At 34.6% G+C, this 26,870-nt stretch overlaps 1 protein-coding gene across 5 annotated transcripts in view; it reads right to left on the bottom strand.

Moving 5' to 3' along the window:
- Positions 1-26,870, bottom strand: part of MAN2A1 (mannosidase alpha class 2A member 1) — a 186,683-nt gene that overhangs the window by 78,701 nt on the left and 81,112 nt on the right. For all 5 annotated transcript variants that reach the window (XM_037802306.1, XM_037802302.1, XM_037802303.1 and 2 more), the window contains 6 exons: positions 26,288-26,474; positions 21,367-21,544; positions 12,952-13,151; positions 10,249-10,431; positions 4,014-4,122; positions 2,637-2,704 (listed from right to left, as the gene is read on the bottom strand). In XM_037802306.1, coding sequence (XP_037658234.1) covers positions 2,637-2,704; positions 4,014-4,122; positions 10,249-10,431; positions 12,952-13,151; positions 21,367-21,544; positions 26,288-26,474 — 925 coding nt within the window. The remainder of the gene's footprint in view (positions 1-2,636; positions 2,705-4,013; positions 4,123-10,248; positions 10,432-12,951; positions 13,152-21,366; positions 21,545-26,287; positions 26,475-26,870) is intronic.

Below are 26,870 nucleotides of genomic sequence, written 5' to 3'. Positions count from 1 at the left end.
AACTTCCTCCCAAGAACCAGTTTTCTCAACGTTAGGGGAATCTCTCCCTGTTGAGAACGCATGGTTTAGATTAATAATTTGTTGTTACTGAAACAGGAAATATGCTTATAATTAAAATAAAGCAAAGCCCTAGAGCATCACAGAAGACTCAATAAGAATATGATAAAGACTTATAGCTACATTTCTGAAAATTCCAATTTAAAGACTGAGAAGGGCAGACAATTATTTAACTTCCAGTACCTGCTAAATAAAACTCAAATTTTTCCACTGAAGGGCCAAGATCATTCTTTCATTCTTCACTGATTTTACTGAGAGATCAGCAACTCAGATAATTTGTGGCTAACAAGTAAAATATATTTTTAAAACCAAAATATAAGCAGTTGTATTCATGAGGCTCTAAAGTACAAAACGGATAATAACAATAACCGTAAGTATTTAACAATCAGAAAAACTCCCAATTTACCTAACTGTGGAACTAGAAGCACCGACATTTGATAGAAAGGAACTGCAAAGAATAATATTAAGATGAAGAACACTATTTCAATACAAACTGTTTGAAGAAAAATATCATAAATTTCATTAATAGCCTCAAAAATTCCATTCATGTTTCTTATAATTAAAACTCCTCAATATAAAAGCTGCGAAGCATTTTTCTTCCTAATTAATACACTTGTATCTGCTAACTTCCTTCCTTTAGCATTAGTAAGGCTATGATATCAGTTACTGCTGGTGAAGGCTGGGATACTATGGGAAGGAGGACAGCCACAGGACACATCTCTTCCTCTGACCCCTTATGTCCCCAGCCCCACACCCTCCCACCCACTCAGGCCACCCCATCCACTCCACCATGCACCCACAAGGGAATTAATGGTAGATTTTTAAGGCTACAAACGACAATAATAGGGTGACTATGGGATGAGGATGAGGCATGGGGGATGGGGATTTACTTATAGCCAACATGTTATTCTCATAATCAGCAAAAACAAAGCTCTTCCCCCACCCAAATTATAAACAAACAGACAAACAAAATAGTTGATAGAGAAGGATTGATTTACTGATACCATAGTTTGAATAGAGGCATACTATTTAAGGAACAGACATATAGCCCGAAATGCATCAAACCATTACTTATTTCAAGACAAAGAAAACCATAACATTTTTTAATTTTGCCATTGATTTTTCTTTCGGTGTAATTCTTTCATCCTATGATCTAGCTATTTGAAAGCCCGTAAGAGCAGAACATTACTGACAATTTAGCATTACTACAAAATACTTATCCTCTTGTTCTAAGGTGTAAGGTGTATGTGTCTTAAGTCTCTACTTACTGTTAGTCTATGCCCCAGCAAAATCCCAACTTTTCCAGCAACTGTAAATGTTTGCATTCTATAATATTTTGATTCCATGTATTTTTAAATAATTTTAATAAGGTATACCTAGTTAAAATCATAAATTGTTCTTATAATTTATAAGAATTATTTCTACAATTTGTAAGAGGTGATACTAAACTTCTCAATTTAACTTTAAAAAGTTAAATTAAAAAATACACTGGATGAACTGGAATAGCTAGAAGGAAATACCTGAAACTGTTGAACTGCGACCCAGTAGCCTTGATTATTGAAGATAATTGTTTAACTATGTAGCTTAAATGGTGTGACAGTGTGATTGTGAAAACCCTGTAGCTCACACTCCCTTTATCCAGGGTATGGAAGGATGGGTAGAAAAATGGGGACAAAAACTAAATGAAAAATAGGGTGGGATGGGGGAGATGAAATGATTTGGGTGCTCTTTTTTACTTTTATTTTTTATTCTTACTTAAATTCTTTTTGGAGTAATGAAAATGTTCAAAAATTGATTGTGGTGATGAATGCACAACTATGTGATGGTGCTGGGAACAGCTGATTGTGCACTATGGATGATTGTATGGTATGTGAATATATCTCAATAAAACTGAAAAAAATATATATATACTAGATATCTAAGTATACTGGTAACAACTGACTGATAATTAGTCATTCAAAATAGATGACTTGATGACTAAACAATTACCAATGAAAACATAAAACACTTCTTTGTAAATCAAAGGTAGCCACCAATTCAATGCTCTGCTTTTAGGTCAACTGAACTCTTTTCCAATTTACTTCCATATAAATCAATAGTGCTAAAACGAGCAATTGGTTGGACAAGCACAATAACACTATCTAGTGAACAATTTACAGTGGAAACCCTAATTAGTTTTCTTCCTTCATTTAAAAAAATAGGATCAGGGGTTAATAAAAACATGGTAACTAAATACAAAAGGTTATTCAACAAAGGATATAATCTAAAAACAAATATAATATTATGATAAAGGTTTTTTTTTTAATCATGAAACTACATGTGTACCACCTCATACCAAATATCTGTGAGAAATATTGCTATAATAGTTTATACAGCAATCAATGTACCAAGTACTATGTTAGCTATTAGCATTGAACATGACAGAATCCTTGCTCCCAAACTCATTCTGATGGAAGAAAAATCCATTTCTTCACAATTTTTTTTAAATTAATATGTTGATTAAACGAAATACTTTCCCCAAAATATATGCTGGCTAGAGAATAGAACCATTATAGGTTTATAGGAAATTAGGTATTTACCTTGGCTCTGCACTCAGTCTTATTATATTTTTTTGTGGCAGAGAATCCTGTGATTTTTGTTCCAAATCCTATAAAAATGAACAAGAATTTATTTTACTTTTAAAACTCAAGTTTCAAAATTAGGTATGCAATAGTACCTTAGAACAATCTTAAAGAAAGTCACAATAGGAGGGAAAAAAAAAAACCTCTTTCGGCCACATAAAGTCCATCAAAATTCAAAATAAATAACCTGTGTGCGTGTGTATTTAAACTGGGGTTAGATTCTGTAATGTGTAGTTCCAACTAGGATCCAAATAAATCAAAGTTCTGGGGACAATTCCACAAAAAGTTTACTATCTTACTTTTGTACCATATATTCCATATGCTTAAGAAATGCATGCCCATTTCATACATTATTTACTTGAATATGAACATTTGTAATCATGACTTAATTACAAACATCAGAATATGAAAATATGGAAACTATATCTCTGACTCCTGACGTGTCAATTAAAATCACATGTGAAATCCCAAAGCCTATCATTCACTATAGACTCTACAAATTTAAAATATCTGATTTGCCAAGTGGAAGTGTAAAGAGGGTTTGAATTAACTATTTGGTCAACGGTTCTTCCTTGCTGCAGATGAAACACTGAAGGACTAGCATGTTCTAACTTTCAAAGCACTTTCTGTTTTATTAGTTCACCTGTTCCTCCAACAACACAAGGAAAGGCAGAAATAATCATCCCATTTTACAGGTAAATGAATGAGGGCTCACAGATGCTAAGTAACTTTTTCAAGGCTCAGACAATCAGGTGCAGGGACTGAGGCTAATAGCTAGTTGAATAATTCTTCAATTATTAGAGCGTTTGCTCTATTGTTACACATATCTCAGCACTGCCATAGCACTCCAGGGATTCAGCCTGAAACCAGAAGACAATTTAACATCATTCAAATTCAAGTTTAGCAAGAATAGATTAAGGACTGACAGCAATTCAAATGCAAGGGGTTTCTAATTAAAGCCAAGCAAAATAACTAATTATCATGCTGAGCTTCCTGCCTTACAATATCATCTTAACAGTGTTCTGAAAGCCTATATGTTTCATACACCTTAAAATACGATTTTTGTTCTATTTTTCATGCTTAGATTTAGTCAGAAGAAAAACTCCATTTGAATTAGCCTGAACAAAATGTGTCATAAGTCAAATACAAACACACACTTACAGGAAAGGAGGACATACAGATAATTCATAGAGAGTGATACAAAACTTTTCAAATAATTTGCAAACAAATCATTTTATTTCAAAGTCTCTTTTCATTATGCTTCTCACTTCCTTCTACAGCCTAAGAACAAAAATATCACACATTTTATGGTAAATATAAAAGATATCAACTAACCATCTCTAGGAAGACATCAGAAAACTGATAGCTGTATTTGTCCTTCAAAATAAGAAGAAGTGCAGAATCTCCAATTATCTTCTTCAAATTCATGAATGAACGAAAAAGTCTGTGAACCAAAAATTTTACTCGGCTGAGACACAATTCAAAAATCTGCACACCACACTTTCAGTTTCTTTAATAATGGCCAAACCACCAAGGCCTTCATATTGTATTCACAAAGTGAAATCTATAATGAACCTATAATGAACTGGCTCTTTTTCTCCCAGAACTAAGTACTTGGGGCAAAAAGGTTAATCAGAACATATAACTGATAAGAATCCATTTAAAAGAGAAAATTTCCTAGACACCCCTAAAACAAATACACTTACTCAAATTTCTTATTATTTCTACCAAATAATAAGACTATCCAGCATGATCAACCCGATAGCTTTAAGGTGTTCAATATAATTTTTAAAAAAGTTTTGATTCTTCACAGAAATCTTTAACAAGGGTTGAAACAATAATGAAACAAGATACAAGATTTTACCTTCAGTTCACAAGAAAATTCAAATCATATACACCCCATTCCCCCCAAAATGAAACAGATATTTTGTTGTACTATTTCACATTCCTGTGCAAAAGAACTAGAAAAAACAGATATAGATAATGAAAGTTGCCTTCATCCTGTTTACTTTTCTTGGTCAAATTATTAACTGTATTCAAACTGGAATTTTATATCTGAAGAATCAAAGGATGTTTATGAATCAATTGATTCAAAATCAATTCTGCAATATAACCACAATATGTTCCTAGCTATTTATGAAGTACTAGCCATGAGAAAAGAACTTGCTTCAAGTTTATTCAAATTCAGTCTTTTTTTTTTAAGGCTTTACAGAGCAGGCATCTCTAAGTAAATTCACACCAGAGAAGTCTGTACAGAAACCTTGCTAACCATGTTTTCAACCATCAGAATGAATCTATTATGTTTATAGAATGATTATATTATTTTCTCCAACACAGAAAGAAACTCTGGATCTATGCCTTAAAGACAGTTGTATTGGCATGCAAAACGAAATTTGTAAATGAATTAGAAATAAATTCTTTTTGCAGAGCATTAAGATTTTCTTCAAAGATTTTAAATGATCATGATCAATAGACACTAATTAAACACATTTACACAACAATCTATAACTTCAGCTAAATAATCTATAAATTTAGCTAAATTTCTCAGTCTATTCAAATGTTTTCTTAGATGGGAATAAATGTTCTTACCAGATTAAAAGGCCATATGAATGAATACAGTTATGGAAACAAGTCCCTCAATCTAAGCCTCCTTTTATTTAACTACCTGGCTATCTTTATTCATTAGGCAGTCCAGATCTGCAGAATAAAGGTCATGTTTTTTACAAGCTAAAACCCTATATATATTACAGTATATTAAAGAGTCCTAATTACATATGTGTGAACCCCATGAATCAATGTTTGCACCCTAACAGCACGTAAGCAGTCTAAGACGAGCACCAAAGACTGCAGTACAGCATTCCCCAAAGGCTTTATTATGATGTAAAAATGCTTTTATTTAAAAAACAAAACACGGTAAAAAAAAAAAAAAGTCTGGGGAACATTTGGGTATTTAAAATGTTTCAAAACACTTCATCAATGCGGGATGACTCGGAGCCTCTAATATTCTAACATGCACTCTTATATGTAACATAGTTTAGGAAACATTACAATTTTCTAGTTTGTATCATTGCCGTTGTTTTAAGAAGTTGTTATCTCGGCTGTTAGTCAATAATTTGATCTATACGTTAGGTTCCTCATCTTCACCCTCTGTTCAGTTTCTCCAACCTATCTTAATTCCAATTTAGAAACTGGCAGATTTCTAGAGCCTTTCTCCAACTGATTTCATTGTCGTTTCTTCTTCCCTTCCAGATACTCCCCATTATCCACTTTTAAACTGAATGTCCAGTACAGTGTCCTACTCTAATTCATTTTTTTCACGTCATGATTAGAACTAACTTCCAAATATGCCATGATGTGTTTTTTTTTTTTTTAATTTTTTTTCAGGTACAACTTTTATTGCTTACATACATGGAAGTACTAATATTTTGAGCATAATCTCGTTTCTTTGCAAAATTGAATTATTGCAAAATTCTGCATTCAATATTTCCAGATCAATTCTCAATTCTACACTATTTAAGACATATTTTCAATAGGTCTCTTTCAAAATTTTGTACTCTTTGCTGGATTGTGTACAATACTTTGGAGGTGTTTTTTTATTGTTGTTGCTGTTGTTTACTTTTACAGTCTGGGTTTTCTGATGTGAAATCCAGCTGAAGGTTTTTCCACTGTGACTTTAGGATTGTTTTCTCCTCAGTGTAAGAATATTAATGCTGACTGAGGAGTAAGTCATCAATGAAGACTTTCCTCATTGATGACACTGAGAGTATAAGTCCTCACATGTCCCACAAGTGTTGCTGTATGAGTAATTTCTCACGATTTATCATTGAATAACTTCTCTAGCATGAATTATGAGGCACTCCTCCAAGAAGCTTCATCCTCATGATAAAGACTTTTTCCTCTGATTTCCTTTTTTAGAAGTTATTCCTGCACTGAGTTTTCTTGTGCACACCAAGGCTGATGTGTGGCTGAATAATAGTACACAGGGATTAAGACCAAAGGTTTCTCTATTTTTGAGGACATTCATTCTGTATAAAGGATAAATTATAAATTAAGGCATTTCAACATTGATTACAGGCAAAGAAGTTTCTCTCATATGTAATTTCTCAGGCTTGTTTATCAGTTAGAGGTGTGGATGCAAACTCTTCCCCATTCATTTCATTTATATTGTGAGTTCCCTCATGTTGTATATGGCCAGATCGACTAAAAGTTTTGCAACACAGATTCATACGGATTCTGTCCAGTATGAATTCACTTAAGTTGACTGAAGTAGTAAAGATGATTAAAGGCTCTTCCACACTGATTACATAATGTTTCTTCAGTGTTCATTCTCTGGTATGTTTAAAGATTAAAGCCATGGTTGAAGTCTCTTCCATATTAAAAATATTTATAGAACAGGTTTTTCTCATGTTGTCTAAGGTCATAACAGTGAAGGCTTTCTGACATACATGGCAGTCTTACAGTTTCTTGCCAGTGTGGGTTCTCTCATGTTGTCTAAGGGCAGAGCATCTACTGAAGGCTTTCACATAGATGACATTCATAGGGTTTCTCTCCAGTGTGAATTCTCTCATGTTGTTTAAAGTTAGAATGATTATTAAAGGATTTCCCACACATATGGCATGCATATGGTTTTTTTCCAGTGCAGGTTCTTGCATGTCATCTGAGGTCAGAACTTTTATTGAAGGTTTTCTCACATCGATAACATTCACATGGTTTCTCTTCTTTGTGAGATCCATTGTGTTGTCTAAGGCCAGAACTTTGAATAATGGCTTGACCACATGGATGACGTTCATATGATTTACTTCTACTGTGAATTTGCTTATTTTGATTAAAAAGTGACTGATTACTGACAGATTTTCAAATTGTTTGATGACATAGGGTTTCTTCCCCATGTCGGTTAACAGATGTTGGGTCATTGCAGATCTATGAGTGAAATCACTTTGCAAATCATTCCATTCAAAGGGATTCTCTCCAGTATGAGATATCAATCATATGATGACAGCTGTGTCCTTCCTGCAGGTATACTGCATAGGTATCATTTCTTCTTTTTTAAGGCCACTTTCCCTGCCTGCATTCTGGTTTTGGAGAAATCCTATTTCCTCCCTCCACAGTTCCTCTCCTTGCTCCAACTGGAAAAGCACAGTTATTATGAGGATATTCCACCAAGACCAGATGACTAACATTCTCCAGCACCACATCTTTGAAAAGCTTCTTCTGGGATGTGTCCAGCAGGGCCCACTCTTCCCAGCTGAAGTCTACAGCTACATCTTTGAAGTTACTGTCTCCAGTGGTTGTACTGTCAACAGTCCAGCTGACATAGCTCTTCCTCTAGGTTTTCATTCAGAACCAAACAAGCAACAGGTGGGCAAAAGCCCATGGCTCTAGGTCCGGGAGGGGCAGCCCACAAGATGGTGGGGTGGTACATGCACAGGACACTGTGGCCAGGGCCCACGTTCCAAGCGCTGCACATTAAACCCAGGACTACATCGACCGTCACCCCTCACGTCTACTGCTTCAAAATCTACGATGTGTTCTTGCTCTTCAGTTTATAATTATATCAACATTTTTTCTACTGTTGAGAGTATGACTCTAAAAGTCCCCCTTAGGTTGGCTCAGGAAAAAAGTAGATCACTCATGACATTTTGAAGCTGTCATACCTGAACAAGCTATCTGCAGACTTCTTTCATACAGAATAAAAATAAAAAGGATAAGATTTATTCTGTTTGAGATTGCTATTACTAGCAGCCCAAATGCAATCTCCTAACTCATTCACCTGTTAAAAAAGACATGCCAGCCAGTATCTGAATGAACAGTAGACAAGAGACCAAGTACTAGAGAGCTGCAAAGCCGGCTGCATCTGTTTATAATTCTCTAACTTGTGTTTTGAAATTTCCTACATAAGATGTCTGTGCTAATGACTTGATAATTGTTTGTGACTTTTCAATGAAGTGTGAAGTGCTCGCAAAGCAAATTTACAAATGTCAAGTACAATTTTAAAATTGTTTTTTTTTCTCTAAGATGTGATTTTGTACTAGGATGTTTTTATAAGTTGATAGCAATACAAAACATATGGAGGAACTAATGACAGACCTCCTGGAAAGGCCATCAGACAGAAAATTTCTGTAGCAAATACTCGATGACCTGTACCAAAACCTCTCAACGTGGCAGCCAGAGAACGAGCAAGTAGGCATGACTCCTCTGTTTCCTCCTAGGGGCTCGGTTCTGGTCTGATTCTAAGCAGCCACACATTTTAAACTTTCAATAAACCCAGAAGGCAGGAGCTGGTGAAAAGGAGAAATAGAGGATCTGGCCTTACTTTCAAAAATGCTTCCTATGGGAAAAAACATCAACATCATTCTCATCTAATGAGCATTCTCTACTTTAAGTACAGTTCAACCTCAATAGATGGATATCAAGTGCAGGTGCCACAGAAAACTGCTAGATACTACTTGGAATATATTTTTTAAGGATTCACTAACAAAATCTCAAGATTGTTTCTTTCCCTCCTTTCTAGAAAGGCAAGCAAAATCAGTAACTAAAAATTTAATTAATATTTATTACAATTAGTAATATCAATTGTGGATCAACTGTCTAATGTTGACTCTGTGCTATGTATACTATTCACATATAGGAGTACTTATGGGATTCACTATATAAATCCATATTATAAGAAATTCACAGCATATTTTTAATGACTTTAAAATATTCAAAGCATCACACTGTTGATAAGGGGGAAAATAGGCAGGAAGAAATAAACTGTAGCAAAACAATGGTCCAAATTCCTACCCCAATGTAGGAATCCCCTCTGCACTGATCCTAACTAATGATCACTCATACTGGCATGATAATGAAGGTCTCTTTTAACATAAAAGGCAAGGCTTTGCATTATTAAGAAGCACTGTTTATAAAGTCTCTATTTTGAGCCAAAGCCAAAACTCATTTCTAATCCTGCAATAATGGAAATAACTGAACTACTACTCCCATGTTCTTATGAGCAGTCCTTCAAAGAACTAAAAATAGCTTTGATAGCAAAACCAAGGCCATCCCTTTTTATTCTCCATTCCTTATATCATCCATACACGACAATTTTTCTAGCTCCTTCTTCCCGGCTAAGCTTCTTGGCTTGTTATTTTGTGTCAAAGTCCCTCTAAAAAATTCAGATATCCAAGAATGATTGGATATGAAATAGGATGAGATTAGGCTGGTATAGAGTGAAGTGGGGCTTTTATTCTCTGGATTATAACTTTAATTTCTTTGACGCAAATCATTGGTCAAGAAGGTAACTCCAATTACCACACTGTACTTATGAGAAAATAAGATCAACTTCAGAAAAACGTTTTACTACTCCATTTTCAGAAGTGCACTGCAGTAAAAAGTTGGGACAGTTAGCACTCTGTCAGCAGATTGCTTGAAACATGCTTTGAAAATTGCTGTTGTTTGCTATAGCAATACTCATAAGGGACACCATTATAAATGTGATCTGATACACATTAACTTCATCAAAAGATAGAGCTTATGATCCAATATTTTAAAAGCTCGCTTTTATTAAGATTACTTTTCAATAATTCCATACCTGGTACCATAATCCACCACTACCCAGTCTTTTGCAGTTCCTGTGATAGCATCATGATGTTGAAACAGTCCCAGATTCCTTCTGGCTTCTGTCAGTGCCACGTAATGCGATGACGAAAGAAATTTACTGATCTGGTATTTCTGAGCTTGTTTCAGGGCGAAATAGTAAAGAATTTCAGCAGCCCTAATGACATAAAACAGTCATTAATTTTCATTTCAAAACAAACATTTAAGTTTATCATCTAAAATATGTGGCACTGATATCTTTGAAAATGGGTTTCTTTTTTAATCCACAATTTTGGTACAATTTGTGAGAAAGATATTGATGATAAACATTTCTATGAAACCTTCAAGGCCTACACCTAATATCTGTAAACTGTCAATCATCGAGAACACCAAGTCTAGGCTGATATCGGTGGTCCTTATTCAACATGATGCTGGGGAAAGGCCAGCACCAGTTGGTAGCAAATAGGTTTATTTATGTACCTATGAATAAAAAGGTGAAAAAATATCTGAATACAGCAGGGAGAGGTGGATAAATCTCCATGTCCTTTCCTCTCTCCATGAACAGTGCAGACAGGTACCATGAACATCACAAGCAAGCCACTGGCTCCTCATCTGAACATTAAGAGAAGAGTTGTTGAGGAAATGCATGGTTATGTGAATGGGAGACTGAGAACAGAGAAGAGGCAGAAAACAATGGCCCAAGAGCTCAGTAACAAGGTTAGTTTTAAGTGTTGAATGATAACATGCAACATCTATATGCCAAACATGGTAAGGACAATGGAGAGAAAGTAAAAGAAGCTTGAAAATGTTTCATGGTACCAGGTAAGAGGAGAGACTGAAAGTGCCTTCTTATTTGGGGGGGGGGGGGGGGGGGGGGGGAGATGAATTCCAAATAACTTCCACTTTTAAATTCTAACACTTCATAAAATCATGGCATGAGACTCACTAAATCAGAATTAAGTAAATTGTGTATATGTGTTGCTAGCTATCCACAGCAAATATTCCTGGTTTTGAAAACAGTGTCTATATACAATATGTACAGACAAGCTAAAATGTCAAAAAGTTGATTTAAGTGAATTTTCAAATTATTTTCTTCTTTACACTTTTTTTATTCACATTTTTTGTACAGTAAACATGAGGATGATTACCATTATCAGACAATAAGCTCATTTTCAAATAAAATTATATTTCGAAATTTGTAATTATTTTGGTTTTTTCTTTTTGTTTTATTTTGCCTTAAAGCAGCAGAGCTTTCTAAATATATTACTAGCAATAACTACTTCATCTTAGGTATGTTCAATAAATTAAGATTGAGCCAACCTTTATAATTCTTTACCAATAAAAATAATCAAGACTTATGTATTACTAATGCAGTGGTCCCAAGAATCTCTGTATTATGTTAGCACTTGCTCCATTTTACAACAGAAAGTTTAGAATAACATAGAGATAAATGGTTGACATTTTATTAGTAAGTGTGCATAAATATCCATAATATATAAATACTATTTTATTATAAATAAAATAATATGTATTCACCTGGCATATCTGTGAATATCCCAAACCACAGCAAAAGGTTAGGCTTTTGAAATAATGATAATGAAATAATAATAATGACATGCACAATAACAGTAATAATAATACAAACACATACTATACCAAAGCGCAACTCCTGAAGAAATTCATAATTCCATAAAACCTTTCCAAAATATACTCAGTTTTCAATAGTACCCAGATAGGGACTGCCATACTCTTAATTTTTTTTTTTTTAAACACCAAGATTCATCATGAATCTGTCTCAGGCTATACACACACAGAAAAACCCTTTGGGAGTCCTAGGAATGGTTTATCTTTACTAAAAAGGAGTCAGACTCAGTTACTTAGAACTGTACTCTCCAATGTGGCTTTTTACATTTAATTAATTAAAATTAAATGAATTACATTTCAAGTGCTCAAAAGTCACAGGTAGCTAGTGGCTGCCATATTGAATAGTGCAGACAAAGAATATTTCTATCACTGCAGAAAGTTCTATTGGATAGTGGTTAAAATTTCTACTGGACAATGCTGGTTTAGGATGTTTTTATGTTTCCTATTGACTTTTCTGTCTTTTCATGTCAGTTTATTTTTTTAACCAATCACTCTGCCTGCTCTGTTTTCATTTCTTTCACATTTTATTCTTCTAAGCAGAAAAATCATACCTAGAGAAATGTTTTTTTCAAAGGAAATAAATAAGAACTGATATGGAGCCTCTACAGAGTTTCCATGAATAAAATATGTTAGTTTCGGAGTATGCACTTTGAGGTCCATACTTTGCTGCTGACAGGCCCTATTTGCTTCTTTTGATCCTTGCCTGTGTTTCTGACAATTAAGTTTCCCAGATTACTGACCTGAAGACACACATGATGACGTCACTGAATACTGTCATGGTGTGTGAATACAGGTAATTAATCAGAAATAGATAAAACACAAAGTACAATTCCCGAAAGAGCTAATTAGATAATCTGCTTTTCCTTTCAAGAATAAAAATCCATGTAATAATTAGACTATATTTGGAGACATATCCCTGATTGCATTAAAAGTTCACAGTTATGTTAAACACAACACTGCATAAATGTTGTATATTAGGCAAACCTCCGCAAAAATGCTATGATAACATAAAAGAAGTGAATAAATAAATTTAGCTATCTAAAGGCAAATGTACCTTAAATGAGATTCCATGAGTCTATCCATTCGTTTATAAAAGGGTCTTGACGTAAAGTAGCCACTCCAGTAATGATCATCTCGGTCAGCATAAGTGAAGAAATCCCCACTCAGAACAGGGAACACTGATTGGCTATTTCTACTGGCTGCATCTGCTTTATCCAGTGCATCAAAATAATCTGATAAAGTTCCAAACTGTATCTATTTAAAAAAAGTTATACATCAATCATTCATCTCTACTTTAAAATTATTCATCAATTTTTCATCTCTACTGAGATGGTTTGAAGCTGTATGTACCCCAGAAAAGATCATGCTCTTTTAATCTATTCCTGTAGACCTATTGTAGGTGAGACCTTTTGATTAGGTTATTTCAACTGAGATGTGACCCACCTCATTCAAGGTGGCTCTTAATCCTCTTACTGGAGTCCTTTATAAGAGGATAAAACATAGAAAAATATGCCCCCTCCCTCTCAGCACCCCCAGAGAATCTGAAAGAGACAAAAGCTAAAAGAGAGAAACTCAGAGAGGAAGCCACTGAAGTCAGAAGCTGGAAGCAACGAAACCTGGGAGAGAAGGATCCGCAGGCGTCGCCATGTGCCACGCTATCTGACTGAAGTGCCCAAGTTCACGGGTAACCTACCTTCAGAGAAAAACATCATCAGCTGATGCCTTAAGTTGGCCATATTCACAGCCCAAGAACTGTAAGCTTGTAAGTTAATAAATTCCCATTGTAAAAGCCAACCCAGTTCTGGTATATTGCATTTCATCAGCTTTAGAAAACTAAAACATCTACCTAAAATTCATCTTTACCTTAACTTGTGCTTCCAAGTTAAGTCAAACATATAACCCAGATAATATAAAAATCAGATGCAGGGGAAAATATTCAGTGACTTTCTTTTTGCTTGTATCAAGTACCAAGTAAATTAAAAGAAAACTTGTATACCTAAGCAATTATAAGGAGAGCTATTTAGAAATACACATTTGTGGGCATGGAGTCATCCAAAGATGGATGAAACCTGGGGGCAGCAGCAAAGCAAAAGACTCACATTTGGAACAAAATGTTCCAAAGTTTGAAAGAACTGTTTTGTTAGCCATAAAAATAAAGTACATCCATGGATGTGTAGCTACATACGTGAAGGATTCTGGGAGCTTCTGTGCTAAGAAGCAGGGGTGCTGCAGAGCATGTCCCTGTGGCCTCACCTAAAGGTTAATATACAACGCCTAAATAATAGAGGTCCATGGAAACATGTACATAAAGCTAAATGTTTCATATCCTTAGGAACAAGGCATCCTAAATAACATCAATAACATCATGAGGGAGTCTTGCCTTGGAGATGTGAGATCTGGCCATCTTCAACTTCAAGGGGACACTCTTAATTATGACAAATGTATTTTGGGCTTTAAAAGGGAAAGCGCCTCTTGGATTGTCTGAAGCCTTTGCCTGCAAGGTGGATGCAATTTGCATGGCTGGTGAATTTCCTTTCCGGGCTCCAAGGACCACTGTAGAGGGAGAGCTTCCTGGCATGCTGCTTTTTAAACCCATGGATGCTGCTGCCCAACTGGTGATGTATTCTAATTCTTTCTCTTTTGTTCTATTTCTATAATGTTTGAGCTAGTCATTTAATTCTAATCATTTAATTTAATATTTTCTTAATTTTGCTAATACCAGTAAAATTAGCTTTTGAATTCTAAAAGTAGTGTGAGAGTGTCTATTTCTTTCATTCGAATACAATCTTATCAATTAAGCAAAACAATGAACCATGTCATATTCAAAACCTTCCCCTCCTCCCAGTTTGAGTTCTTGTAAAGGAGGAAAGACTAGGAGGGCACTAGGTGATTAAAAAAAAGGACCTTCTCCACTAGCAAGTACACTGAGTAGAAATAAAACACACAGACTGACAAGAATTACAAGGTTGACTGCGCAAACAAAAAGGCCTTTCTGACTAATGATTTAAATTATCAGTTGTGCTGGTTTGGGACTGTTATGTACCCCAGAAAATGCCATGTTCTTTTGGTCCATTCCTGTGGGTGCAGACCTATTGTGGGTGGGACCTTTTGATTGTTTCAATTGAGATGTGACCCTCCCAATTCAAGGTGGGTCTTGATCCTTCACTAGAGTCCTTTATGAGGATAAAAGAAAAAGCCCAGAGAGCTCAGACAGAAATGCCCAGAGGGAGCTTAGAGAGAGAAAAGCCCTGGAGATGCTAAGAGAGAAGCCACAGAAGCTCAGAGAGGAGGCCACTGGAATCAGGAGCAGAAAGCAATGAAACTCAGGAGCGAAGGAGACGCCAACCATGTGTCTTGCTAACTGACCAAGGAACCCCTGATGCCAGCAGCTTTTCTTCAGAGAAGGTATCATCCTGTTGATGCCTTAATTGAGACATTTTCATAGCCTTAAAACTGTAAATTTGTATACTAATAAATCCCCATTGTAGAAGTCAATCCATTCTAGTATATTGCATTTTGGCAGCTTTAGCAAACCACCAGTACATAAATCCATTTTTATGAGTCCAAACTACTCTACAAATCAAAGGGAAAAAAATCATACCGGACCTTATAAACAGATATTAAAACCCAGTGTTGTCTAAAGTAAATAGATAATTTAACAGGGGCATGTTTTACTTTTAAGAATAAGATGCTATTACAGTTTTGTTTCTTATCATGTACAAATATACATACATACACACACGCTCAGATATTGAAAGACATTTTGACTCAATGTAGAGGAATAATAATTATGAATAGTTCAAAACAGTAGCATTCTAGCATAGTGGCTAAGAGCACAGACTCTGAATCAAGATGGCATGGGTTTGAATCCTATCCCTACCATTTACTTGGTGTGGTTTCGAGCATGTTACATAATGTCTATGTGCTTCAGTTTCCACAACTGTAAATTACAATTAACAGGGTTCTAAGTAAAATGCTTAGAACCATGATGGGCCACTAATGCTCTAAGTTTTAATTGCTATTTCTCCATTGCAAAGGCCAAGTTTCAAATGGAAAGAATTACAACAATGAGAGTAAGGGAAATACAAGCTATAATCTAATGTGTACTACAATAATTTTTGTTACAGCAAGATAGATGACTATTTCTAAATTTTATGTTTATATTAAAGACAAACAATTTTCAACTATATTATCTACCATCTTCATTTCACCACAGTGTGATCTTGGGCAAGTTATTTGAATTGTGATTCCATTTCCTCATCTATATTTGGGATAATTATAGTACCTACCAGAAAATGTTCAGAGAATAAAGTAAATTAAAGTAAAGCATTTTAAAAAGTTAATGACAAATAATAAGCATTTAGTACATGTTAGCTAATATTTAAGTATTATCACTCATTCAATACCATTACTAGGAAGCAGCATGCATTTATGCACATATAACCATACAAAAATGAAGGTCACAAATACAAGGAAACAAGGACATTAATTTTGTACCAACAAGTACAGATGAGTTCAGGAAGGTATATATAAGAGTAGTGACAAAATATTCAATGATCTCAATTCTCTGCATCTGCTTTCTTCACTGACATTATAAGGGATTTCAATTAGATAAAAAAAAAAATTACTTTCATTTGCAAATTTAGGAATCCATGGCATACTACAGAGTTAATAATGCAGTATACCCTTTAAAAATATTTCAATTAAATGTTGGTATTAACTGAATGAAAACATTTCCTTCTTGGCAATTTTCCAGAGCAAAGTTTATATACGTGGCCTAGTCGTCTGCCTTACAAACCTAATTCAGTCTTTAAGGACTAGAAAATATTAATTCATCTGTACTAGAACAGTTCCCCCTATAATTACTTAAAGTAATTTTTTCTGTAGAATTTCTTGGTAGCATAAAGAAGCACAAAGAAGAACCATATAAAAATATCTAAATGATTTTTCCATTAAAAATAAGATACTTCTATCAGAAAGACATATAATAAGCAATTAACAAATTTTAAATGTATAATGATCAATGGCAAACAGGCTTACTTGACTAATCCAATGCCAATTGCTTAGTAATCTAAACTCAATTATTACCTTTTGTTTTTTCTTCAATAAAAAGAGTATAATAAATGTTTGTTTCCATCTTTGACAGAGTAACTTTACCAAATCAAATGTTCTAATCTGTTTAAAGGTTATCAAAGGGCAACCAAAGCATTCAAAACTTGAGGGACAAAAATTCTGGAAAAAAAATGCATGAAGGTGAGCCCTACATTCTACCAATTTCACCTTAGGGCATTTGCTCAATCACTGCTCAAGGAATAAAAGGACTAACAGAAGGCAGTGCCCTAGACCTACTGGCAGCCTCATTGTACAGAGGAGACAAAAACTGGAAGCCAGGGCTACTGAGGTAGCCATAACTTGAGGGGTCAAGAGCCTGGGGAAAAAAAGAAAGTGCAGAAAAGGAAAGAAGATACCTTATGTACCATTTTTGCCTTGTTAAGCTGAACAAGGCAAGTATCTAAGAAGCTTATCAGGATGCTACTGCTTAGGATCTAAAAGCATAATAATAAGGACATACTTTTGTCACCTTGTGGTATTTGGAAAACAAAATTGAGTTCAGGGACTGGCAAAAAATAAAAGATCCTGGTAAACAACTCAGGCATTTACATGGGACTCCTGATAGTCTGAATGGGAAACATAAGGTCTTAGAAAGACTGAAACCCAGGCTCCAGGCACAAATCAGTTCATTTCCTATTGATTTAAATGATATGCCCCTAATATAACTTTGTCTACCAGAAGAAAATAAAATATGCTCTGGAGGAAGATAACATCATCCAGAACATACATAAATTTTCATACAAAATGTCTAGCATTCAGTAAAAAATTGTCAGATTGTCAGGTGGTAACACTAAATGACCCATAACAAAGGGAGAAAAACTGACTATATGCAGGGCCATAAAGAAAGTCAACAAATATCAAGGGATTCCAATAATACAGAATATGATTTATGACTGCACTAGAACTAAGCTAGAAATTAAATTAAAAAGTTAACATAACCATTATATCAAACCCTGACAAAGATATTACAAGAAAGGAAACTAGTAGACCAATATCCCTCCTGAACATAGATGCGACATTTCTAAATAAGACATTAGGAAGTCAAATCTAGCAATACACAAAAAGGATTTTACATCACAACCAAACTGGGTTTACTCCAGGAATGCAAAATTGGTTTAAAATTCAATGCAATTCACCACTTTACCAGAATAAAGAAGGAACAGTCATATAATAATCTCAATAGGGTCAGAAGAAACATTTGATAAAATTCAGCACCTGTCACAAAAAAAACCTCCGTGCAAACAAGGAATACAAGAAAATTTTCTTAATCTGATAAAGAGAATCTATAAAATCCTACAGCTAACATCATGGTTGATAATGAAATACTGAATGCTTTCCCTCTTAGCAAAGCATGTCTACCTTCACCACTTGTATTAAACATACTGGAAGATCCAGCCATTGCACAGAGCAAGAAAATGTACTGAAGGTTATAAGCTTTGGAAAGGAAAACATAGATATGCCATTATTCATACACAGAAAATTAAAAAAAAAAAAAAAATCCACAAATAAACTATTAGCATTAATAAGCAAAGTTAACAAGGTTACTAGATACAGATTTAAAACACAAAAGTCAACTGTAATTATATACAGGCTATAATGTTCATGACTTAGAAGGTCCACTATTTGTAAATACATCAATTCTACTCAGATTGGTCCATAGATTCAGTGTTATCCCAATCAAAATCCCACCAGTTTTTTCTATTTTTGTACAAGCTAACAGTTTGATCCTAAACTTATAAAGAAAAAAGGACCAAGAATAACCCACACAATCTTGAAAAGAACAAAATTGTAAGACATATACTATCAGATTTTATGTTCTATTTTAAGGCTGCAGTAATTAAGACAGCATGGTATTGTTATGAGACTAGTCAAATAGATCAATAAAACTGAATAGAGAAGCTAGACACTGACCCAAACAAATGTAGCCTCACAATTTATAAAAAAGGTGACACTGCAACACAGTGGGAAAACCATGAACTTTTCAATAAATGGTGCTGGGCATAAAAAGTATCATGACCCCTACCCCCCCACAATTCACAAAAATGAATTCCAGTTTTACTATAGATGTAAATGTTGGAAGTAAAACAAAGTTTCTACAGAGAATATCTACATAAGAAGTGTATCTTCATGACCTTTAGGGTAAACAAAAATTTCTTAAACAGGACTAAACACAATGGAAAATATCTATATTTAATTAAAACGAAGAATTTCTGTTCATCAAGACTGCACTGAGAATGAAAAGGTAAGCCACATTCCTGGAGGCAGTATCTGTATAATCTATAACTGAAACAAAAGGCACAATCCAAAATATATAAAAGAATTACAAGCAGTAAGAAAAAGACAGACAAACTAATATAATAAAAAATGAACAAAAAAGTTAAACAGGTACTTCATAAAAGAGGATAACCAAATGGCAATATACCTCATTATCACCAGAGAAGTACGAAATAGAACCATCACATATATCAAGAATGGATAAGAACGACGTTGGGGTGGGGGATGGATCTACTAAAGCTGAACATGTGCACACCCCATGATCAAAAAATTCCATCTCATTTCATACCCACGTAAACTCATATACGCACATACCAAAACATGCATAAAATCTTCAAAGCAGCTTTACTGGCAATAGACAAAAACAACCAAAATGTCCACCAACAGTAGAACAGATGAATTGTGGCATATTTATAAATGAGTACTAAAGACACTATACAGCATTATAAATGAAGGGACTACTGCTACAGGCAACAACATGGATGAATCCTGCAAACGTGAGTGGAACAAAAAAAGCCAGACACAAAAGTATACATACTTTATGATTACTTTCATGTAACATTCAAAAAAAACAGACAACACTAAATCATGGTAAAAGAACTGAAAACTGATTAGTTTTTCAGGGGTTAGTAATGACAAGGAGGGGATACTTTCAGGAGCGCTACAAATGTTCTACATCTTAATGTGGCTGGAGTTCCAGGGGAGTTTTTAAACTTGAAAAAAGTATCTGTAGACGTATGACTAGTGTACTTATATATTTTATACTTTAATTTTAAAAATCAAAAAATCATTCTCATGAGCGAAAAAAAAAGTAACAGGTAAAATACTAAAATCACGATCTAATTCTCCAGTTTTCAGGTATAAGATTCATCTTTGAGGAGAACCCAGAGATGATTTAAACATAGTACCTATGCTCAAAGTTCATAACCTTCTAGAAATTCAATTGTAAATATCTTGGAATACAACTGATATTTTATTTAAGTTTATTTGATGTTTACTTAAGTTCATTTAATAAACTTGAATGCTCACTACATAAAATGTAATCCATCATCAGCTTTCCAATTTCCTACAAGGTAACATTATGTCCTGTCTGCAGTCATTTCAAAGAACTTTCACTGTTTTACACGTTGGATAACTAATTTTCTGATATAGAGCCTATAAGATGCATTTTTAAAAATGCTTTAAAAGACTTATTGCACAAATGCAATATATGACTCTTGTTTGAATCCTGACTCTAACAAACCATTTGTCAAAAAATGTTTTTATGAAATGATCAGAAAAATTCTAATTTAACTGATCTTATATTATAGAATTGTTAATTTTTTAGATATGATAGCATTATGATTGTATTTTTAAACAGAATCCTTATCATTTACAGAAACATACTGAAATAGTTACAGCTGTAACTACATGATGTCTGGGATTTACTCCAAAATAATCCCAGGAAGAGGGGTGAGATGGCAGTAGGGCATAGCTGAAACAAGAGTTGCTCTGAGTCGTTGATTATTATAGTCCAGCCATGGATATGGGAAGAGGCTGTTCTTTGTGTTATCAGCACTGTAGGCAATGTTTTAAATTTTCCGAAAGAAAAGGTACAAAGTAAAAAGTTAAAAAAAAAAAAAACAAAGAGTAAGAAACACAGGGAAATGATTAATCTTAGAAGTCTTGCTTACCTAGAAAAAAATGCTAGTGTATTCTCTGGACACAAGATATTTGTTTGCAGAATTCATGACATGTTCATCTACAGCTGCCAGTCACACTACTAAATCACAAGGATGCAATTGTCAAATAAAAATAATAAACTTTCAATGCTGGTAGAAAAATAGGACATCACTGAAAAATGAAAAATCATAACTAAGTGCGTATTTTCAATGCTTCAGTAGGAAGGGGACAACTTTAGAAATGGAGCTATAGTACAAGATAATTATCTTCTTAATGAATTATAACTTTACCTAAGAACTACATAGTCTAAGAAATACTGGAAAGCAGGACAAGGAAACTAAAGATATTGTGTTTTAGCATCATTTACTAATGAAGGCTCAACTTCAAATATGAAATCATAAATAAATATTTTTATTATTACCTTAACATTTAAATGAGGTTGAAAATTCAAATAATCAAAAAGTTGTTGATAATTCTTGAACTGTTGATCCCACTCTGTGCGTTCACAGTAGCGGAAATCATCCCCTAGTGGGGCCAGGAGAACTTTAGTACGGAAAAGTTTTGACTTCTTTCGGTACTGATCTAGAAGCATCTGAGCCCTAGAAAAGATAAAGGGAAAATATGAATCTATGAAGAAAACAATAATGGTGCAACTCACTAAAAAGGAAATACCTAAATTTAAAATCATTAGATATTAAAGGAAATTACTGTTTATTTAACTATATACTAGGTTGTTTTTAAACTACCATACTAATTTTCATTATTCAGATAAACTTTTCATAAATCTTTATCAAAAATAATAACACTTGTTATTTTCCAGTAGTTCATCATCCTTAGAGAAAACAGTCACGTACCAACTTGGCATACGATTTGAGGGCATCAATGACCCCTAAAGAGCTTGGATCCTAGATTAACAGACCATATTTTTAAATAATTTAGACATACAAATTTCTAATCTATATGAACTTTGAAATCTACTTTGCCTTAATATTTCTTTCTCCCATTTAATCTAAAATGCCCGATTAAACCAGAAAACAAGAAGGTACAATATTTTGAACAAAATCAAAAAGAATAAATAAGTTTAAGCTATAACATTCTAGAGACCCATATTTTCTCTTCAAAAGGAAGAAAATCAATTTACTTAATATTTGCCAACAGTAATCTAAGTATTTGTCACAGCATCCTTTCCAATATTGATCACCAGATCAGGCTGAGAAGTTGAATTAGCTATTTCAGTTTCCACCTCCCTGTGCTCTAACCCATGAGACAAAAGGTCAGCTAAACACAATGTGCAGATGTGATGGAACTATATACCTCATATTCTTTACTCTGCAGAATACCCTTTGGGAAATGCTGGATTGGAGGGCAGTTTGAGGGAGTCTGGGAATACAAATGCTCTAAGTGGAAGGGCTTGTGAAAATAAAATGAGACAAGCATATGCACCCAGAGAAGTTCACAATGTTTATAATGCCAAAGAAATTAGTGATAAATGGCAAATATGCTCTTTAACCAGTACTCCAATTTCACTTCAAACATTACCCAGAAATAAATTCAAATCCACTCTATTAAAACTTATGAAGATATGTCAAAGAAAATCAATAACAGAAAGAGACATTTCATAGACATTACAAAAAAACATTTAACTAAAAAATTAGAATCTCCTATGGTCTTTTTAAATTGATAGTCTCTGAAATTCCTTTGCAGCTATCAAGCTATTGCTTAATTTAATGATGAGTCAAATATAACCATAATGTTCTTGAATAACATATAATGCTTAGTTTTCTGTGATTAGTAATCAGTAGAGTACTTAAATTTTACTAGTAATTTACTTATATCCCACATTTGTCAAAAACAAGCAAAAATATACGAGTTTAGCCACTTACAAATAGAATTGAGACCAAAAGAAATAAGAGAAAAAAACTAAAATGTAAATCACAAAATTAGGATATACCATGAGCATTTGACCTGATCCTCTAGGCAGCCAGCATAAAAAGATGTTTGGTAATTTAAATACAGCCCAAGGTTTACCACTAGATAATACTATATCTTATGTATTTATGTATAAAACACACAGAGGGAAGAAATCACAAACATTAATGGCATCCCTTTTTCCTTTGGCACTTATTCTAACTCACAAGCTCCTGCCCAGAAAGTGTCAACATTGGGAAAGCCAAGTGAATAATCTACGTCATGTGGCACAGGAGACAGACACTAAATATATGGTGAACTAATGACAAATGCATTGGCCAGCAACACATCTGAAGATACAAAGCTGCAATCTGCTCTTCACTTTTTCTACCAGGTAAGACATTTCAACTTAACTAGAACCAAGGGAAAAAAAAATTTCTGAAACATCAAATCAATTGAAATCCAACAGAAAAAGCCAGACTAGAATACTTCAACTTGACTGATAAAGAATGATGTTTCTTAATTTGCAAAGTAGAGGAACCTGCTGAATTGGGCACATCAAAGAATGTCACCTGCACATTACAGTTAAATCTCATTTTCTTCAGGGTATTAAAAAGTTCAGAGTTATACCCAAGCTGGAGTGGAAGTATTTGGTCTCCATTCATCAGCAGGTCAATAAAGAAGGTGATATCTGGATGTGAAGTAACCAGTAAAGATTTCTATTCTTATAATAAGTTTAAAAATAAGCCTACCCTCAGAGATTATTCCCTCATCTAAATTGCAGTCCACTTTCAGACATGCAAGGCTTTTGGCCTTTTCCTAGCCCAGTGTCCGCTTTCAGACATTCGGAGCTTTGGTAAGTCCCTGCTCTATCGTTTGTTAAGCCAGGGGACCTTCCGTGTCTCCACAGGTTGGAACCTATTGGTTCAGTATTTCCATGGAATTATGGCCATGCCCTTCCAGTGTGGGCCTTGATTGGTTTACTAGAGCCTTATATAAGCTCAGAGAGAAGGAGCTCACAGCTAGCTGTAACTGAGATAGACATTATGAAGACAGCCATTGGAAGCTGATGCAGACATTTTGGAGAATATCATTTTGAAATGCAACCTGAGAGCAAGTAAACATCAGCCATGTGCCTTCCCTGCTAACAGAGGTTTTCCAGATACCAATGGCCTTTCTCCAGTGAAGGTACTTTTGTACATGGATACTTTAAGGCCTTAAGACTGTAACCGTGCAACCAAATAAACCCCCTTAATAAAAGCCAGTCCATTTCTGGTGTTTTGCATTCTGGCAGCATTAGCAAACTGGAACATCTAGTGTTCTTCATGGAGGAGAATTTTGCTCTGTATCTCCTAATCTGTCATCTTGGACCATCCCACCTCTTGTAAATTGGAAAAAAGTTTTCTTAGACCACCCTTGGGTCAAAGAGGAAATAAAAACTAAAATTCCTCAAACCTAGGAAATACTGATAACAATATTTCTATTAGAACCTATGGGCCACAACTAATGCAGTTTTTTTTTTTAAAGCCTTAAATATCTATATTGATAAATAGGAAAGAATGAAAATAAATAAATCATTTCTCAATAAAAAGGTCATAAAAGGCACAACAAAATAAACCAAGGGAAAGAAGAAGGGAAAAATGAATAGGCAGCAACAAGATAAGGATGCCCAGTATCACTACTGTCATTTAACACTGCATGAGAGACACAAAGCTAATAAATTTAGACAAGAAAAAGAATTAGAGATACAAAAATTAGAGAAGAAGAGGTAAAACATAACAACAAAAATCTGGAAACAACCCAAGTGTAATCAATAAAAAAATAGATGAATAAATTGTGGTATATTAATAAAAAAAAAAAAAATAAGCCTACCTAAGTATTATAAAGACTCATTCATCCATGTGTCCCCAGGTGCCTAGAAACCACTTTCAGAATCACAGGAACTGATGGAGCATAAGTTACGTTTCTCGGGGGCAATCTTGAAAGAGTTAGATGATATAGCAAAAGATTATACAAAATGGCTTTCTTCCCAACAATGTGCCTCCAACAGGTGCTCTCAGTAGTAGCCAAAAAAAAAAAAAAAAAAAAGAGAAAGAGGGGCCTCACAATATCTCCAGTTGCACCAAGACGCCCCAGATGAAGCACTCAGCTAACCTTGCAGAAGTTCCCCACCCCTACCACCGGGGCCAAGAGAAGTAGGGTAAATAAATACTGGTTTCCATGACAGACGGCTATTTTTCAACTACACAGGCAAGATGTTCCCTCTTTCTTTCCCCTACACCTTCTGCCACATAATAATACTGGTTGATCCCCTTATGCCTATCTAGCAACTCTAAGTAACCCAAGTAAGCAAGCTGTTAGGTGTTCCTCACTGGTTCTCAGGACCTAGAATAAAACCAGGTTGCTCCCTAACCTTGCGCCAAGTTTTTCAAAACAACTGTGGATGCCAGACTTTGATAGAAGAGCCCAGATACATCAAGAGAGCCACCATGCTGAATTGCTTTTCTAAGTGCCACAGCGAGAGGCTCACACTGGAATATTTTCACAACCACAAGGATTCACTCAAGGCAAAGAGATCCACTCTCACCTTCCTCCTCACACACATTTTTTTAAAGCAATGGTTTTTTTGTTTTTTTTTTTTAACAAACAAATTTGGTAGTGGAAAGATCTTACTTTATTTAAAAGGCTGTACTATTTTTCCAGCAGTTTTGGTGTTTTTCTATTACAACACAATATTTTATTTTAATGCATTCTACCATGGCAATTTTTAAGTGAAAAATTAAATTTTAAAAGCACCCAAACTAGAAACTACAGGTAGCTTGGTTTAATGAGATGTTTTCAACATTAACACAGTTTTCTTCTAAAAAAAAAGATTCATTCTTTGATTTTTATTTTAATGCTCTTTAAATATATATATTCCTAATTAAACTTTTCTCTAAGTCAAAAACATCTGAAAGATGCAAAGATGAGTATTCATCAAGTTGGACAGCAATCACTATTATTGAAACTGTAATTAAGGGAACAGATAATTACACTCTTTATGTGTTCCATTTCAATGAATGTATTTTTGCAGTTGAGTTGCTTTTCTTACCATTTTTACAATAGGGACCAGAAGTTTTATTACCAACAAAAGTATAGAAAGTCAATCAAACACAGCAGAAGGCTTTTAATAATGAGGGCAAAGGAGATGGTAATAATAGTGTATTATAGGTTATCCATTGAATATTGATCTACTATAGTTGACATTTCATTAAATTATAATGCGTAAAAGGTATAGTCACAGCCCTGGTATGTTTAAGTTGCTTTAGATATGGTTTGAATGAATACCTTGATAATGTTGGATACTGTAGCCCATGTATTCAATCCTTCAGCAACCAGCAGTTGAGTAGCTACTTTGTTCAAGATATTGTCTTATGAAAGGCATAATCTCATACCTGTTTTGGACATTTCCAGAATATATTGTCTCTGGGGGGATTCCCCAGGGACAGCCAACTCTGCCTCCAGGAAGCCGTTTAAAATCAAACTGGCAGCATATTTTAGGATCAGGTCCACAAGTGTGAGGGATGTCATAGCTGTAGAAGGGCATCATGTGGCAAAAAATATCTGTGACAGATCCCAGATCTAAAATAAAGAGCCAACAGACAAAACTGCATTTGTAAAATCTGTTTTCCCCCAAAACTGTTCAAAATGCCAGTATTTTACACATACATAAATAAAAGGTATATCCCAAACCAACAATCCCTTTAGCTACCACTACCTACACACTAGCAGCATTTAATGGCCACCCAGTCCAAACGAGGATGCTCACGCATCTCAGTCTTTTATGTCTCCTATTGAAGCACAGCAGATACAGAGAAGCCCTGTCATAATCAACATCTGCTGACTTGGAAGGATACACACTGAGCAGAAGCAAAAGCTACAACTAGCTCAGCCATATCCAGCTACCAACTCCTGCCAAATCTGTTCCCCCCTCAGGGAGCAGGACATACTGAGAGAGACCCCTACATTAGCTGCAGA

The sequence above is a fragment of the Choloepus didactylus genome, chromosome 13, assembly GCF_015220235.1.
Source record: "Choloepus didactylus isolate mChoDid1 chromosome 13, mChoDid1.pri, whole genome shotgun sequence".
NCBI lineage: Eukaryota > Metazoa > Chordata > Mammalia > Pilosa > Megalonychidae > Choloepus > Choloepus didactylus.
This window is presented reverse-complemented; position numbering and strand designations above follow the sequence as displayed.